Raw genomic sequence first — 19,214 nt, 5'->3', positions numbered from 1 at the left:
CGAGACAGCCTCGAGAACCGAGGGATTAAGGTCGAAGATCAAGCCGATGCGAGGTGCAGCGCGACGTGGCGGGATCTGTATAAAGGGAAAGAAACGGAGTGGATTGGGCGCGGCTGAGGAGAAGATAGGCCGAAGCGAAGGGTGGCGACGAGGGTCGGGGACGATGGGAATCGAACTTGAGGAACGGCGACAAGGTGGAGGACGATGACAAAGAAACAAGAGCGAAGGAAGAAGGAGAGGGTCCTTCCTTCCAGCGCAAGCTGCCCTGTCCGAAGCCGAGTGATTGGAAGACCGGGTCGCGGCCTGGACTATTGCCAGGACAGTAGCAGCCGCGAGGATTATGGCGGAGTCATCAACAAGGATCACGCCGAAACGTCGGCTTCGCCGTGAGGAACGTGCCGCGGGATTCGAGGGCGGAGTGCACTGCAACCCTCTGTGAAACCAGCCAAATCAGAGGGAATGGATTCGAAGAGGAGCTCGCCGTTTTAGCCGAGAGGTAAGAAGAGCCAACCCGCGTCGACGAGTTATCCGCATTGTCGAGGGACGTCCCAGCGGGCTGGATCAAATAAAAGAGACAACTCGCCGCCGAGTCACCGAAAACCCGACTCTCGCATTCGAGAGCGGTATGCCGGTATAAGGACCGGATATTCTTCAACGAAGAAAAAAAAAAAAAAAGAAGAAAAACTTCCCCTTACGTTCACAGTAGCGCGAGGCAAACGGTTCCGCTGTTATTCCCGTTCGGTTTGAAGATAGACGCGTGTGTTCAACAAGGTGTAATAACGATTTCCCGCACAGCGTATAGATGTTATATTTTACGACGTTAACAGCGGACAAGATTGGTTAACCTCGTTTACGACTAAACTGTGAAAAGCTTAGAGGAAAAAGAAAAAAATTTAATCACATTGCCTGGATATAGGTGCTCTCCTATTACGTGCAACGTGTAATAGGCACTTTATTAACGGGCGAGTTACACTCTCACCGCAAGCGGTGGACTCTCTCAAGGGTTGACGAGCCGCAGTTTATAAACCGAGTACCTGCTGCGCGAACAAGTAAGGTTGGTAGGTAGGTAGGTAGGTACATACCTATAAAGCCGTGACTCATAATCGCATCGAAACGTCCATGGCCTGAAACTCGCCTTGCACGCGTCGTTATTCACAACAAGCAAATTCCGTTGAACAATAATTGGAATCAGTGCCGGGTGCACATTGCGAGTAAATACATTATTCGTTAGTTTATTGCGAATTTGGCGCAATTTATAGCGTGACGGTGAATCCAGTGTGCACGTACACCACGTTGGTATACATAATACCGGTTTATACATACTGTTGCACAGTTCTGCGCGGCGAAGCACACGTATGCCGCTAGCAAACTTTCTTAATTAAGCCGAGCATTAATCCGTTATTGACGTAATACCGAGCTGACATGCCCATGAGCTCGTTTTCTTGCTAACGAAAACACTTCACGTTTCACCAATGTAGCAAAGCACACGAACGTTATAGACTTTGTCGCTAGGGAAAAAATTACTGTGACGTACAATGAAATTGAAATTTCCTAAAACGTACGTTTATATTATAAGCCTGTAACCGTGACAATATTTTGACGTTTTATTTTCAACAAGGCAAACAATTTTGCGGAGTTTTCGTACGAGAATTCTGTCCTATTCGAATTTCATTCCGGGTTTATTACGACACATTTTTTTTTCTTTTTATTGTCTCATTTACGAAACCGTAAAACGCGAGTTAATTTATAACATAATGGAAACAAGTTGTCAGAGATGGTACCGTTTTCGCACTGTTTGAACACTCGGTATATAGTATATCAGCATGTCTAACCCCGGAAGGCATGCTGAATGAGTTAAATTGTTTAACTACCCTGGATGAGCGGCGGATTCTGTTGCAAATAGAAAAGTTTGCCACGAGCAGGAGAACTTGCTGACAATGAATAATTACTGTTGGGTATATAATTTCTACCTGTTACAAAGATTTAATTAATGGGTCCCGGCGTTAATCGCCGATGCGGGGTAAAAATTCAATGGTGTGATAATTATCGTGATAGTAGCAGGAATTCGTGGACGTCACCCGTGCTCCAGAGACGAAGCTTACTTTTCACGATGCGAAAGTTGGGTGATACGAAAAAGTTGGCCTTATATTCACTGATACTTGAAACCTTACAAATATCGTCTAATCTCCGCTTATCTCCGGTGAAAAGAATCCTCCAAGCGTTTCTGATGAATTTGGACGCCGTATACCTATGTATAATATATATGTATGTATGTACTTATGTGTATATATATATACAGCTACTTCACGTCGTCGTTGGTGACCTTTCGAATAACTCATTCCAGATGAAATAATGTTCATTGGAAGGTTTCTCGGTTCGGACGAAAGTAATGAAACCTTCAATTTGATTCACGTCAGAGGGATCTAGTGGTGCAAGTATGCTCTGGTTAAAAGTAAAGAAGAAACGCCGAAAAACGGTAAAGAGAAGGCAATAAGAAGAACATAAAAAAAAAAAAAAAAAGAAAAGGAACATCCACCATACTACCCAATTTCGTCTGCACTCCTACGATTTAACCGAGCGGAATGAAACTTCCTTGCTCGGCTTAGAAAAGGTATTTTCTATGTATCGTCGGACCGTAGGCGAAAACGAAAAGGGAAGAGACGACAAAAAATGCAGAAACAAATATATACGCGTATACCAAACTCGCGAAACAACTGAGGGAAAATAAGATACGAAAGAAACGATGGTATACATGTTACATGTGAAAGCAGGCATTCGGATAATCAAACACGAGTAACAAAACCGCTAGTTAGCGGCTGGGCTTTCAACAATACACACACTTTTTCTCTGCGCTGTATGTTTCACGAAAAATAGTGTATTCGGTAGGTGCTCGTGCAGCATGCACGTGCTATGCAGGCACTGCAGAGCCTAGGGACACGCATTCGTCCAGTGAAAACATGCACGCCTATATCGAATACGCACCGGAGTTGAAATTTAATTTTCTTTGATAAGTATAATAATCTGATGAAATTGAAAATTTAATTTAACAACGCGCGGCTACGGTGTATGTATAATATTTTGCGTACAAAGCGAGGAAAATAACGAGGGCGAGCTAAAAGCCGTGTAACAACGCGACCAGTCCGAAGCCCTCTCGGGTCGAACGGAATCGATGACGGATGGACGTCGCTTCGCCCCGCGTCTCGGGGTGTTGACCATTACGTTTATTAGGTAAGGAGACAGCTCGCCGGTGATTCATGGTCCGTAGTTATGCGGCGTGTGCTGCGGTTATCTCGGCATGGCACTTACGGGACCCTCGACGGAAACATCGAGCCGTATCGGGGTCTTCCGGCCACTTGAATTGCGAAACCGGGACTTCCAGCCTCGTCCGAATCAATGGGATACCCGATTAACCGGGGAGCTCGACGGCTTCTGTATATTTGCATGCAAATTTATACCGGTTTGCGCCACCGTTCACGGCAGTCAACTTCTACGCTTGTACCTGGGTAGGTGGATGAAACCTGGATGAAACCGACCGCAGTAGTCGGAGTCAACGCTTGACGCGGCACGCGCAGTGCCAGGATCGACGATACGCGGTCAGACGCGAGTCGAAAGTTGAGCTCGTCTTTCGACGACGCGCCGGTATGTATACCTATACGGGGTTACGACCGAGCGACGGAAGCGTCGAAACTAAAACGAGATGGGACGAGGGTTCGAAGAGTATCACCGAGGCTAATTTGGTAATTACATCTCGCTAAAAATAACCTCGTTATAGAGGAAATTGATTGGTGTTTACAATTTTAACTATGGATCAAAGGAACCTTTCCTTCAATTAGAAATAATTCGATTATCTTTGGTTAGCTGCAGTTTTTCAAGCTTTTTGTTTTTTTCGTGCTTTTCCTTCGAAACTGCACGTTTCATCTCAATGCGGACAAACGTTATTTTTACTCTTTTCATTGCAGCATGACGACATCGTACGCCGAATAACATATTTATTTTGACTACCGTTATACCGTCTGCCTACCAGTAGTTGCACTTTGAACTCTCCATCGTGCACTCTATATTCGAAAATACACCTGTAACGGTGTACGTGCATAAATTTGCGTATATGTGGAGATGCAAAGAGCTCGCAGTATTTTCAAATCTGCTTTGATTTGTCGCTGACTGCGAAACCTCATTCACGGTATACCTAGTCAGTCAACATTGTCACGACCCAGAGGTAAAAAAAAGTTGCCTTTGCCTCGCCGAAATTTACTCGTTCACCCCCCATATTTACACGGAGAGTTCTGTCCGTCGTTCGTAATAAAAATATCGCAATAAAAAAGGATTTCTCGTTCGACCAGTGATCACTCGCTGGTATAAACAGAGCATTCATTCCTCTGTTGAATCCAGGCCCTATCAACCCTCCGAGTATCTTCCCTCAGCGAGCACAAATCATCAGTTTGCTCATGCAGTGGTCAGGCATGCGTTTTGATACCTAGGCCGGCTCGCTATCAGCTTGAACGCGTTCCTAGAGCTCGAATTAGGTACATGGCGGAGACGATCTGCGCCCGGTTGGTAATCAAACTCGGCAGTGCAATCGGTAAATGGCGTAACACTATCACCCCGGCTCGAATATTTTGTAAGCTTAATTATCAGTATCAAATTCAGCTACCGATAGTCTCTGGGTAATTGGCAAATAATTGGAAGAACAGACTGCCTATACGGTGATCGCTTTGGCCGGCTGTAGCACAGTTGTTTCGACATTTTACCAAAGAGACAAGATCTCTAATTATTATGCAGCCTGTGGGTTGAGGGGAAACCCCAGGCCTCTGTAAACTACCACGCGGATGTAGTCTTGCGAAACTCGGCTCAGAGAGCACGCCCCTAATTGCCTTGCACAAGAACTTGCTAACCCCATTGCACATGTGAGAACGTTTAAGGAAGGAAGGAAGGACGGAAGAAAGCGAGTTGTCTGCATGTAATTACGAGTAAACACGAATCCAACATGAGTTTAATTCTGTATTTGCTTATTACATTGCGTACGTTACGGTGTAAGTTTCAAATTTATAATATGGTGCAGTGATATCAACGGTGGAAACATTGATCGCACGATCTGTATCACGGCCAAGTCGAGCATCGGTTGAAAACAGCTGAGAAAGATTTTAAATGCCACAGTGAAGGGATTACCGTTTTAGACAAAGGTAGCGGAAGGTGTACGCATCATTGTACACAAGGGATTAAACTACTTTTGCAAATCTCCCACAGTTGGTTTATAAGGACGTTTGCATGCAGATCTGGTTCTTCCGTTCGCACAGAGTGCCCCGCTTAAGATCGCCTTAAATTCAACTAATTACAAGAAAAGCTAATTACGCAATAGTGGATGGAAAAAAAAGGACAGGAAACGAGAAAGAAAAAGGAAAGCAAGCGAAAAAGTTTCAAGGCAGAAATTTTCCTTCATGAGTATGTTATCTGTGTAATAGCCGTTCGTACATGTATACCCACTGAGCGTAACCTTAGACCATTCCGACTTTTGCCACCTGTCGATACGACGGTATTAAGGGATCAATTCGACCTCTCCTTAATCAAGGTTTTCTCCGAATTACCCGCGTCTCCGACCTCATTTCTAATAGGTATAAAAGATTTCTGGAGGTAATCCGTGGACGAAGAAAAGTGGAAGGAAAAAGTGTGGACCGAGTGTAATAAACTCGGCAGACCGATACGTTATAACGACTAGTTGAACCCATAATTCCCGTATTCTCGGCAGGATAGCTCGTGAATCAGCATTACTTAATCGTGGGCGAATTCTCGGACACTTTTTTTTTTTTCTCCCTTTCATCCGAGGGCTTATTCTTTCCCATCGCATCTGTTTTGATAAGGTCTGGGAATCGGTAGGGATAAGCCCGAGAAATTGAATCCGCTTACTTTGCGTCGTGAGAAATAGTGATAGATATGTATATATACGTATACTCCTATCGACCTATGCGACTTTTTTCCGTACCGTAGTATAATTCTGTAGTAATTTTTTTTTCACACTCGTTTCACGCGTTTTACTTTTTAGTTTTCAACTTATACGCTTCATCGCTAAGCCAGCTATCGTGATACTCGAGGAAGGCTGATCGCAAGCTTTCCATGCACTTCTCAGCGTCAATTTTATAGCGCGATGCTTGCAATTGCCGCTTTAAAAACAATTCTTTTCTTTCTTTCTTTCATCTTCCTCAATCCTTCTTGTTCTCGGATAAATTTAGCGCGCGACAGGCGTGGGCAACTCGTTAAACCGAGCGTTAAACTCGCGTTCAAATTGGTATTCATGGTTTTCTTCGGTGGTTAAGGAGCGGTTACCGGGAGAACCGCGACGGTTACACGGCACGGCGTTGAATCGGAACATTGCGCCAGCCCGCGACTGTTCCTAATTTTCAATCGCCAAGGTATTATACACGCCTCGTGTAATCCCTTCAATATCTCGGTAAGGAATATTTTACGCCTAACGAACGCAAGTTGACCACCTCTGGCTGAATTCAACGTCTCATTTCACCTCTGTCATAAATCCAAAGAAATCGGCGGACCGTCCTGCCCTGAGCTAAACAATGACTAATGCGAATCGATCAGCATCTAATGGACCACGCTGATCAGCTCGAAGATTTCTTTGTTTTCCCATCGCCAAGATCACCAGGATACGTTATTATAACCCACCTGATGCGTGTGCGCAAGTTGAACGCGTCGCCGCGTTTGGTCGAAACGTTTTTTTTCGTACATTTTTTTCCCGCAGATATGAGCTAATCGATTAATTACCAGTCTCCGGTCCATCTTCGATATGCTATATTATATAGCCTTGTACAGACGATCTTTCGCGGAAAAAAATCTGAGACTTATGCCTGTCTTACCATTTATACCGTGTGATGATTATGACGATTTGTTAATCGATCAGCCGGAGTAAAGTGTCGCTGGCCAGGTTAAATGACCAAGCGCATTTAGTGCGGTATGTATTATTCGTCGTGTGGTGGTGAGATACAACAAATATCACATGATTATTCTTCGAGTTAAGCGTGCACGAGGACGAGATTTATAACAAGTCTGAATAAATCTCGAAAGTCGAACGAAGTGAATATAGTATGTTTAGTATTTTCATGTCTGCGATAAAGAGGGGTGGATGCGCAAAGTGCTTCTGAAAATTTGGCACAAAGGGTGCTATAATTTTGTACGGTGAAATTCCATTTCATCGTGGCTAATTACGTTCCCTTAAATTAGTAATGCCGATTCTGAGACGGGTAAGAAGCCGGCTGATCTAATAACAACTCGAAGAACGTATCTTTCCTAGTATCGCATCGAAGCTTGAATTAGCCGAGCGAAACTTCTAACTTGCGTGCAAAATTATATCGCTCCATGTTCAATTGCCACGCGTCGTCCTATTGGTTTTTTTGCTCGTAGTTGACGACGATAATCACACTCCTCGTCGTTTTTACGAATGTTTCAGGCATGCCGAGCATACGGGACAGCATAACACATCCGGTTCACGTCTACGAGGGTGACGACGCCTTGATCACCTGCGTGGTGAGAAATATCGGTGACAACGTCGTCATGTGGAAGAAGGAAGACAGGCCGAAGCACAGTCGCCGAATTCTGACAGCCGGCGATTCCCGGGTCACTGGCGATCGGAGGGTTTCCGTCATCCACGATTCTGGTGAGTAGTTTGGACAGTCGTCCCTTTCATGCGTGTAGCCGCGTTAAGGATGTACCGGCTATACAGTCTCAATCAAAAGTGAGTCTCGCCGACAATATTAAAAGCCTTATGATGAGGTAAAAATTGGAGAAAAATCAACCACAATAAAGACGGTAAGAAAATTGATTTTCAATAATAAAAATGCCAAAAGTTATCAATAAACGGTTTAAACGAAACATAGTTTAACAAATTTTCAAGGAATATTTTTCTTTCTTTTGTCATGTGAAATGAGTTAGTTGATTTTTCTGAATACACGTGAGTTTTTAAAGAATTTTCTCATTATTTTGAAATTTCCGTTGCTTAAATTTGGAAAAATGAAGGAAGAATCGTGAAATTTGGATACATTTTCGTAAAAACGTTGTATATTAGAGTTAGGAAGTTTCCGAAGCATTGAACGAATAGTATCGTAAATACAGGCTTTACAACATTTCGAAAACAGACATTTCAAAATGCGGAGAAAATTCTTTAAAAACTCACGTGCATTCAGAAAAATCAACGAATTCATTTCGCATGACAAAAAAAAAAAATATTCCCTAAAAATTTGTTAAGCTGTGTTCTGTTTAAACAATTCATCGATAACTCTTGGACATCATTATTATCCAAATGTAATTTTCTCATCGCCTTTATTGCGGTTGATTTTTTTCGTTTTTTATCTCATCGCAAAGTATTCGATATTGTCGACGAGACTCACTTTTTGTTGCGAATGTACAGCCAGTACATCCTTAACGACACTTACGGTCCACCCGTTGAAAATCTGCGGATTTGGAAATTATGCGTGCTCCATCGATATCACGAATTTACTTCATCACACGCTCCCAAAGTTTCGACCGCGCGACGTTTTTCCGTCTACCCGAGTTGGTAATCTTACGCGCTCTACCCTTCGAAGCCAGGCAATTAATCTGAGCGGTAGCCATTTGCGCGTCGGCGGTTCTCGGCTTACCGACGTTTACGGATATAAATTATGTTCATACTAACGCGCGGCGACACTATCGCGGCTACCGTTCGTAAAATCACTCTTTAATCCCACAGCACAGTGAAGTCTACAGCCTTTCATGACTGCAAGTCACGGTGCAGATAATATAAAGTCTACCTTAAATGAGAGGAAAAAATCCCGCGGATAGAAATATTAACTCATTCATTTATTTGATTATCAAGAATTTAATCGCAGGCTAATGAAAATTCCATCACTGGCATATCACCGTGAATATGCGTTTATGACGTATCTGTTTTTGCATAAATTATCTAATTACGGCGTACAACAAGGTGCCCGCAAACATTAACTACGTCAAAATTGAAATTTCAAATACTGCGAGCACTGCTCATTGTCAGCCAAAGTTACACGTTCATTTAATTCACGGTACGCTAATTTTATCATCTTTTGATCACTCTGAACACCGTTCGATGCATTGAGAGGATAGCGAAACGCCTGCCTAGTTAAAGCTACCAAATATGTAAAATGTCCTGGAATATTTTCGAATTTTTAAGCAATGCGTGACGTTCACGTCACATATTACACTTTCTTCGAATCGATAGAAGTTTCCGTCTGGTGTAACGTACCCTAACCTTATCCACCTACGCCGACAAACTTGTACCGATTGAAAACTACTACAGAACCAAAGTCTCAGGTCTCCTTACGACATTGCCATGGTTTTTTTTGCGACGTTTCCTGGGCCCCGAGGGAGCCACGCATCGCAGGGATGGTATCGTTTCGCGTAATCGCACCTCGTTCCATCGATTCACCTGGTAGTCGTCGTCGGTGTCGATTTATTGGAGTAATATCATGGCTAAATGAACAGCATTGACGTCGAAGTTCTCTCGTCGTACTTCACCGAGAAGCAGTTGATGCAAACCGTACAAAGATGAGACAAAAAAAAGCAATATAAAAACGGGGGAGGAAAACGGCGCCCTGCCATCCAAGACGGGCGCGAGTCGAAAGACTTTCTCGCACGAGCAGATTCGGAGCGTCGTCATTCGGATCGGGTGGCTCTGCGATTGATGTTATTTCACCCTGATCTTCAAGCTCTCAGAATCTTTCCACGCACCCGAGCTCACGAATTTCAACCTTTGGCTTCACTCGAATTGTAGTCTGAAACGCCCTTGACGAAAAGAAATTCTACCCTCCGTCGTCGAGGCAACACCCATGAGAATCTCTCTCTGTCTCTCTCTTAAACCGCCGAAAGGGCTTGCGATACACACTTTGTTGTGAATACCGTGGATTCTCCGGACCCGCCCTGATGTTTAATTGTTAATCCGTCGTTTGGGGGATGATTAGTACTCCGCATCCCGGATTTCACCCTCTTTGTGACCGAGATTTCAGGACCAACGTCGCGCCATCATAGCCTCGACCATTGTGATGCAGGGTAAAGAGGTGACGCGTAGTTGAGCTGCTTTGTTACGTTTAATATGAGCAAATGCGCTTTGACGAATTGTTTACAAGGTTTTATTTTGCATTTCGTCGTCGTGCAAAACCAGCCGGATTACGCTCTAGACGTACGAAGGATAGCCAAGGGCCAGGCGGTTTGAAACGTATCCTTCGGATCATCGTCAACTGCGTCGTGTAAGACGCTTGTATGCACCGAAATAAATGCATCGTGCTCGCTTTGTTGCCGGGAAACTTCCAAGCCCTGTATAACGAGATTGAGCGTGGAAAATGGCAGCGGAACGCGTTGCTCGATTCGTTCGATTCAAAACGCGCAATCGAGGACGGGAGAAAAGGAAGCTCTCTTTGATGACGACGGGTGGAAGAGAAGAACTTCAGCCAGCTTTACGAAAACGCCCCCGCGGCTGAACGTCTTTGAAGGGCGTCAAATTTCTCGTGAGAAATATGTAGCCTTTTACGAGAAGCGGATGTGTGTCGTAGGTGCGTGCGGGTAGCGGTTGTGTGGCTGGTGTATACGTGCCTCTTTATGCCTATGTACCTAGCCGCCTCCGAGCACATAGAAATGAAAGTTAATTTGCGAAGCAAGAAGTTTCGGAACAGCAGTATCAAAGCGCGGAGTGTTACAAATGTTGGAAAAGAAGAGCGAATGTTTCCGGGCTCCCCGTTTATTAAGTTAGGAGGCTGGAAGGCGTCTGTGGCTGGCGTGATTCAAGTTGTTTGGAAAGTTTGGATTATGGCGATTCTTCGGCGTAAAAAAAAAGAGACGTTCTGCCCCATGGGACAGGCCTGAGTGAGATAGCCAGCCCCAAAAGGAAATGATCATACTTTTTACTACATCCACTTCACGTAGGCCTTGTACGGAAATTCAGCTGAGGTTCGTAACACTTGAGAGACTCAGTTTACCCGCTATTTATTTCGGTAAAAAGATTAATTCTATTTTAGAAAATTTTCCTCTTTTCGTAAAATTCAAACTTAAGATTCTGTATACTCAAACAGGTGTTATTTGGAACTAAACACTAGCATAGTACAGAGTTACTATTTTTTTGTCGGTTTTTATTAATGATGAGCAGCAATTGAATTTGTTCGAAACCAATTAAATTAAATATCCTACATCAATGTCTAGTACTTCTCAATTCATTGCATACATAGTCACGAAACATTTCCCGATGAAACCGTTCACTTATATACTATATAAATATATATACGCATAGTAAAGTCCTTAAATTTGACCTCAGTTTGAAGAGTTACTATTCAACGCGTGCCTGAGTGGAATCCTTGTTCAATTAGCCGTGATAAGTTTGACAGGTGCGAAAGAGGAATTTTACTTTCAAACAGCGAAATCACAGTAAGTGTACGTTCGAATCCTCGAGGGCAACATTCCGTGCAATTGGAGTATGCAAATGTTTGGCAAGTTGAGTTACACCGGTGAGGTCAAGTTGAGGTTGAATCGCTGACAATCCCCAATCAACCCGAGGTAGTTACGTAAATCTTGGCCTCCGATTTACGTCCTCGAATACCTACCGTGTCCGTATAACGGCGGAAATGCATAGTCATCCGTGTACGCAAATGTTTAATATATAAGCGATGGATGCTCTCGTGAAGAGGATCAGCTCGGTATATTGAATTCGTTAAACGTAATCTCCAGCCTCGAACCCGTCGGCTGCCCTCTTGTTTCTGGTCCGTCAGCCGCAAGAGGATATCAGCCAGCCACCGCTGCGGTACGGGAGGCTATCGTTGAAGAGAAGCCTCAACGATATGGGGCTGAGTTAAAAGAAGCATAAAGAATGTCGAAGCAATTTAAGAGAGTGCGTCAGCCTCGATTTCGCGTCGGAAAAAACCTCGGATCTAGGCTTGCAGGTATAGGTACAGCGAAAGAGTCTATTATTTCGGCACAAATTTCTGGCAGCTGTTTTGCAGAAAAAGAAAAACGTCGAAAGTTAACGATGTTATACGAGACTGCGTTGTTACAACAGCTCAAACCTTGACTCACTTAATTAATCACATGTTCTTTTTTGTGCGTCTCACCTCCGGAGGATGATTTATCATAGTCGCGGTAGACTTTGCATTCAACGATGAAAAACTATCCAATTAATGTAGGGTGTGATCCCTGATGTATGTCGTATTCAATAATTTACCGAGAAACAAAGAAGAAGAGATTGAAAGACCAGTTTGTAATATTATGTACCCCCGATTTACTGAAACTTTTAGCTTTGATGTAGCGACGGTGAACTTTTTGTCGCGCAGCTTTTAGCGGGGCAAAACGAGAGTTCAGTCTCACACAGAAAGTAAAGGGGCAAAAAAATGTCCAACCGTATCGTTGTTGGGAAAATGTTTTCCGTTTGTTTCAACTTTTATCAAAAGCTTGTAATAAAAACCGTGCGGTGAAATAAACAACGGAAGAATAATGGATCGACTCGTCGAGAGGAGAGCCAACGGCTCTTTGGCGGTTACAACATTGACTCGAAAGTCGAAAGGGTGCCTGCCCTTTTGTTTACCTCATCATATTCTCACAGGCGTGCAGCTCTGTATACAGACAAAGGGATGAAATTGTTGAAAATATTACTCTTAAATCGGGTAAATATTCGCCGCGGAAGAGTGCGGCCAGCGCGGCGGTCGTCCGGGTGGAGCCATAAACGGAAGCGCAAAGCCCTCTCGTAATATAGCTCGAGTTGCCCCTTTCACTTGAATGGTGGCATTAGTGGGAATCCCCGGCGGTACTCCCGTCGCTTACCCCTTGAATAAAACGAGGAATGGAAACCCCTCTTGTGTAATTCTCGTAAATATTTTTAATCCTTCAATTTCCATGCAACATTCAATACCCGCTTTTTCCTTCATGTACAACCTATACGTAGATATGCCTATATTTCTGCACCCCTTCGATCCGTCGAAACTTTTCGATTGGTTTTTCCTGAATCGATGACGCGCGAGCTATTATACGTACCTATCTTTGAAAACCGCAGGCGTATAGTTATGTAACAGTAAGTCGTACAGCTTTTGTATGTAACAGTGAAGTCCTTCTGCACGTGTCACGAAATTTCGTCAAGATTCAATTCGCAACTGGAGGTTCTCGAGTGACTACCTACTCGGCTTTTTCTCCTCCATGAAACGAGGCTTCTTTCGAATATAAGAGGCAGAGGTCGGCAATAGATTGCGAAACGTTTCGGATATACGTAATTGGATATAGTACCTATATACCACACAGAAACAAAGCTCAGTAATGTTTCAGTTCGTGAAATCGCGGGTGCAAGCTGTCGCAGTCGCGTCGATGGTCGTTAAGGCGCGGTGTTTAATAAGCGATTGAAATTTTAATTTTTCGATAGCGCAATCCCGCGAAACGCCGTTTCGATTGATTGCACGCTCGTGGACGAGGGTGGCCGTCGAGGCACTTTGGTATCTCGGACGTCAAATTAATAATAAATCTCCTTCGAACGGAGGTCGTATACACACACACACGCATGTATATATAAAGAGACACAGGCTAGATCTGACGGGAATTGTGCAGCAAGGTCCGTAATGGAAACTCCTGGTCATTGGAGAGATTCAATGCCGATTTCACCTCTATTACCACTCGCGTGGGTGAGCGCTCCAACGGTTGCAGCTCTCCGGAGTAGCAGGAAGCGGAAAATCCCGAGCTTCGATGGTCGCAGCCTCGTAGAAAGGAATCGCGGCAATTCTCGTAATAGAAAATAAAGTTTCCATGTACCTGATAAATTACGGATACAGTTTTCTTTTCGGTAGGTCGATATGCTGAGGTTCGGAATTTAAGTTTTTCCACTATGCAGGATAACGAGGAGAAATTTTATGCAGCGAGTAGCAGAAACGTCTCTGCATGGTACGCATGCGACAGTGATGCGGGGAAAATTCTATTCCAGAATCCGCAAGGATTTGTCGGTAAGGTCACGCCGCTACGTCGACGGAGAACTTCTTGGGGGAAAAATCCGAGTTAATCTGACCGCAAAAGCCTCGATATCTGCGGGTGGAGGTGTGGAATACCGTATAAGAGTGTTGCTTTCCGCATCTCGTTGCTCCCGCCACTTTCCTCGGTGATTTCCGCTGACTTTCCACCTTCGTATCCTAGGTGCTTTATGCCAGTCGGATCAGCGGCTGTCAGTCACTCATAACGACTCCAGCAAAGTCGCTGCAATTTTCCGGATGGCTTAGTTCGACTTGTTGTTAACGTATAACGACCCACAGCGATGTCTTTTCGCGTTCTCCTCACGCACCGTGTTGTCATATTTCATAGATTCTGTAATGCCCCCAACGCTTATTTATTCATTCATTTTTCTGCTTCTCCCTTCTCCATTGTCCTACTATTCCCTTGAATCGTAAGAATTCAAATCCCAAGCTCCCGAGTCGGGAAAGGCTCGCTGATCCGGCCTGCATGATCGAGAGAAAATTTCAAATTCTTGACCGATAATCGAACCGCGAAATAACTTGGCAGCGTCCCGCAATTTGAAATTCGTAAATATCTCTTCCGTATTCCTTCCTGCTATGCAATATTTCGCTTCATCATTCCTTCGCCTTTCTATTCCTCTTATACTCACGGAGCTCTCATGGGAATTCGACAAACAAGATGTACCTCAAGGATACTTTCGAACTATCGGAACTACTGCGCTTCACGTATTTCACGTCAATTCAACCAACTGCCCGAAAGCATGAAAACTGCTCGTCAGATGTAGTACATAACTTTTACCATGGTTTTAAATTATTTTCCCAACATTCGTCGCAATTTGTCATACGTATCCCGATTGCATCCATTGTGCACCAACATTTTTTCAAGATATACCGTAGCTTGAGTCGTGATCTACCAGTCATCAGGCGATTGATTTAAAACTTATGTAGGTAGTTGACCTAAAGATTTGTCAAGTCAATTGACAATTCGTAAATCGCTGGATAGAAGTAAGAAACTAAAGGATAAAGTAGTCGTTTTCTTGTTAGAATGCGGGATGTCGGGAAAACTCGGGAATTCCGAATTTCAGGTCTGAAATTCTTGCAGGATAACGTATTGCGCAAAAATCATAGCACCGTTTAATTCGCGCCAGAGTTTTAGGTATGCGGGGGCATTGAAACTGTGCGATTAATCATGGAAAAGTTCTTCACAATTACGAACGGTAGACTAAAGTCATTCGAACCAGAAGCCTCGGTGCGAGAAACGGGCAGTCCAAAAGGCATTCATTCATTAGTTGGGCGGAGAATTTCTCACGGGTCAATTCTAACGACCTGTTTTTGTTTCAGCTACTTCAGGCGAGACCGAAATCCCAACCGGTAAGTACTTTTAAATCTCCTTTTCGGTCTACTTTAACCGTCGCTCGAACGTGCATTAATTAGTCAGTTCACCGTCCTCGGGTCCGTGGGGAATTTGAAAAATTGCTAACCACTAACCCTTTGAAGCCCTACAGTCCTCTGCTCTATAGGTGTTGGAATTTTCTACTCCTCCCTCGCGGCAGGATCTTTCTAGCGTTACAATAATTTACAACCCTCCTTGTCGCGAATACGAATTCCGCCGTCTGCGAATCGTTATTTGTACCCACTATAGTTTCCCGCTCTCTCTATCTATCTATCTATCTATCTTTTTATACCCGTGTAACTATCGCTTTCAAAGCGAGTAACATCTGATACGGAATTTGATGGCATGCATACGCGACACTTCGCGTCACATTCTATACTCGTTGTCAGTAGGGAGGAAATTGAAAACTACACGCTGCATGGCTAATGGTGTCTATTCAAAAGACTGGCTGCACCCTATCCTTTGTACAAGGTTATATAGACGCGCATGTAGACGACCGAATACGCGTGCATGCATGGATTATGCAGCTGCGGTATTTCACCCTAGTTTACTCAACAAGAGACGGGCAATTGGACAGGATTGGCAATCGATAATTATTTCAAATATATTGTATCGTGGACGAGGTCGGTACTTCAATTCGATTCGTTATAACAGAGCCAGAATTTTCTCTTCTTTCTACAACGAACTGATAAATCAGCCTGTCGAGGTTACACGCATGTTATATATATGTATATATATATCAACCGTCCCTTCTCGCTGCTGTTAGCGTACCTATTCTGTAATGGTCGGTTCAGTTTTATAGCTCGAGAATAAAGCTGTCCAGTACTTAACTCGAAAGCTGTTTATAAGTGGCTCAGTAGTATCTGGAAACACCTGAGGCTCTGCGTCAGTTGTTGAAGCTGGCTGAACAGTAATGAGCTTCGAGTTTATTGATCGATAATTTTATAAAAATCTGTTTCTTGAAATTCAAGATCTATAACGTTGTTCTTTGGGAAGAAGACACTTGTTACGAAAATTTTGTTGCAAAGTTTATCGACAACTGTTGTGCCTTCAACTTTTATCGGTCCTTCGTATATGTGCGAGACTCAGAGGGCGACCTCGATATTTCTGAGTCCTTGAGTGCCTTTCTCGAACACCAGCTCCTCCGTTCTAGAAAAACAAAACCGCGTCAAAACTTACACCTGGCGCTTGAGTTTCCATTGGCTTGGTTCAACGAACAAATTTGTCACGTACCGTTGCTCAGCGTGGTTTCATAACAACTGGACAGATTCACGATATCAGACTGAATCGACGACGTAAACTGCAGATTTTCCTCTCGTATCGTCCAGAGCTTCTCAGTGCTACGGTACCTGCACGTAATGTATGCCATCGATCGCTCGTGAATAACTGAGGCTGACAAAGCAATCCTTGCAATACTGCGAGACTGTTTATTTGCCGTCACATTAATGCCTTGAACTGGCGTCCGTTCAGCTATACCTACCTCCGTTTCAGCAAGCTACTGATCCAACGTACGAACAATAATGGAAGTTTAGGCATTGTATGCCCGCACAAACAGATCGGGACGTTAGTATGAATATTGTTTGGTCAGTTCCAGCAAACTCTGCTAGCAATCGACAGCTCACAAAGTGTTCTGCATATTACATTTGAAAGTCATGTCGCGATAGGAAATTTCTGGTATTCACGTTTTCCACTCAGACCGAGCTTCTGAATTATCAACAACCTTTGACGTATTCTTCTGGGACTCGCATAGAACGAAACGTCGAACCAGTCAGCAAACATCTATCTTTGCATCGCGATTCAATCAGGGTCGATACTGCTGGGATAATTTGGGTCGGGCTTGTGCCAGGTTAAACTAGACTATGTTAAAATTGTCGATCAGCACGCCCCTGCCATACAAGCGTAGATCCAATCAGCGAAGCGTCTACCGGTTCCCCCTGGATCATGGTAAAATTTGATTAGCAAGCTTTTCTCGTCTGGGTGGCGCAACGTCACGTCCTTGCAACTCCCATCCATCAACCTTTCCAGAACCGTTGACGTTTGTATGTACGAACGAATTTTTCAAAAAATGTTTCTCTCCTCCTCAGCTTACCCGTATCATCCATAGAACTAATTTTCTTTCATGTAATGCGAATCGTCCGATTGCCTGTAAATTCCGTAGACTTGTATGTCTGACTTCAAAGTCTGCGATTGCCGTTTCTACGCTACCGCCGATCGACAAAAGAAAGAAATCAAGTTTCTCGATTCGAGGAATTTTCATCTCCTGCCACGGGATTCACCCTGAGATGGTCCAGGAGCTGTTCAGAGCAACGCTAAGTCGTTGCTAACGAAGGCTGACTCGTGAACAAAAGCCGATATACCCGAATACCCGAGTATCGATGTCTGTACCGCTGACTTGTCTTATAGAGTTTTTTTTTTTTTTATTGTTCTGCATAATGAAGCTCAGAAGCGGCTTAAAGTTTGGTAAATAAATTCAATAAATCAGCAGTACGTGGGATTTTCTTTCGTTCAACATCTGCGCTCAACGTTCAGAAGCCCATATAAGAAGAACAGGGAAGATCGATCGATACTGCGGTTTAAACTAAAGCTCTCGGGTATTAACGTCGAAAGCGAAAGAGAGAGAGACGGAGAGTGGAAAAAAGGATCAAAGTTTTAAAGAGCAAAACAAAAGCTACACCCGTTCAGTTCGCCTGTTCACCCCCTTGTAGCATTTATATACCAGGAAAGTCTAACTTTAGGGTTTTGGTCGAAAGTTTTGTTGATACTAACAGGTGGTGGACTACTCCGCGAAAGTTTCCCGAACGAATTAATTACTTGCACGATGATGAATTAAAGTGTCGTTAAAGCATTTCACCCAAACAATGACCAGGGAACGGAGGTGTAAGTATGTACTCTATAGCATGACGACACCCTCGCCAACAGTTTAATCTCAAGTTGGGTGTAACTTGGCTAAACTCTAGACCACTTCTGCTAAACACGCTGGTTCTTCTTTTTTAATTCGCGTTACACAATGCCGCTTGTCAAATCGTCGTCGCCCCCAAATCCAACGCCCTACCATTGCCGTAATTTAGATGTCTGGATAACTGACCCCCAACATAAACGTTAAAAAAAATAAATAAACAAGCGTGAATTTTGGTTATGCTGGAAGTACTGGATGGGAGTTGCTGCAAGGATTGGTTGCACCGAAATCTGGGAACGCATAATTCATTCCTCAGAAGTAAACGTATAAATTTTTTGATATTTTAAAAATTAAGTGCAAGGTGGCGGGCAGTTGGGATACAGCTTGTCATATAAACTCAACCTCTCGAAGAAGAAATGGAGCGTTGAATTCCTGGATTGCGCTATTTGAAAGCTCATAACAATCGTAGTGTTTAATGTTTTCTTTTCTATTATACGGGGCGGGGGGGAGCTATCAAGAAGTGCAATTTATTTCCAAGTGGATGGAAGTAGCATTTCTTTTACCAGCTTTCCTTCCGTGCGTTTCTGACTTCCTGGAGAGACCTGACATATTAATCCTCTCGGTAACTTTAGAATGAAAACCCTTTGCACGCGCAGTTGTGATTATTACGTACGCTTAACCGTTCGACAGAAACTAGAACGTTACCACCTCAAAGGGCTCAGTAAGTTGGGAAATTCATTAATAGACTCAGAGTTTCATGATTTGTAACTATTAATTTTCCAGGAGGTGATGTGTGGGTGCTAGCTATCAAGAACGCCAGGCCTGCTGACTCTGGTCTCTATGTTTGCGAGGTCAACTCGGATCCCGTATTGCGCTCCTTCCATAAACTGAGCGGTAAGTGGGTAGCTCCTCTCATGGGATGATTGAAGCTAGAAGGCGGTTACGTTTTCATACA

The 19,214-nt window shown here is 43.8% G+C and overlaps 1 protein-coding gene across 6 annotated transcripts in view; it reads left to right on the top strand.

Annotated features, from left to right (window-relative positions):
• The window catches only part of LOC124300266 (Ig-like and fibronectin type-III domain-containing protein 1), a 168,086-nt gene that overhangs the window by 139,353 nt on the left and 9,519 nt on the right, over positions 1 to 19,214 (top strand). For 5 of the 6 annotated variants that reach the window (XM_046754169.1, XM_046754187.1, XM_046754158.1 and 2 more), the window contains 3 exons: positions 7,451 to 7,657; positions 15,312 to 15,341; positions 19,043 to 19,153. In XM_046754169.1, the coding sequence (XP_046610125.1) occupies positions 7,451 to 7,657; positions 15,312 to 15,341; positions 19,043 to 19,153 (348 nt within the window). The remainder of the gene's footprint in view (positions 1 to 7,450; positions 7,658 to 15,311; positions 15,342 to 19,042; positions 19,154 to 19,214) is intronic. The other variant, XM_046754195.1, reaches the window with a different exon arrangement.

The sequence above is a fragment of the Neodiprion virginianus genome, chromosome 1, assembly GCF_021901495.1.
Source record: "Neodiprion virginianus isolate iyNeoVirg1 chromosome 1, iyNeoVirg1.1, whole genome shotgun sequence".
Classification (NCBI taxonomy): Eukaryota; Metazoa; Arthropoda; class Insecta; order Hymenoptera; family Diprionidae; genus Neodiprion; species Neodiprion virginianus.
Note: the sequence above shows the minus strand (reverse complement) of the source record. Positions and strands in the feature narration are given on the sequence as shown.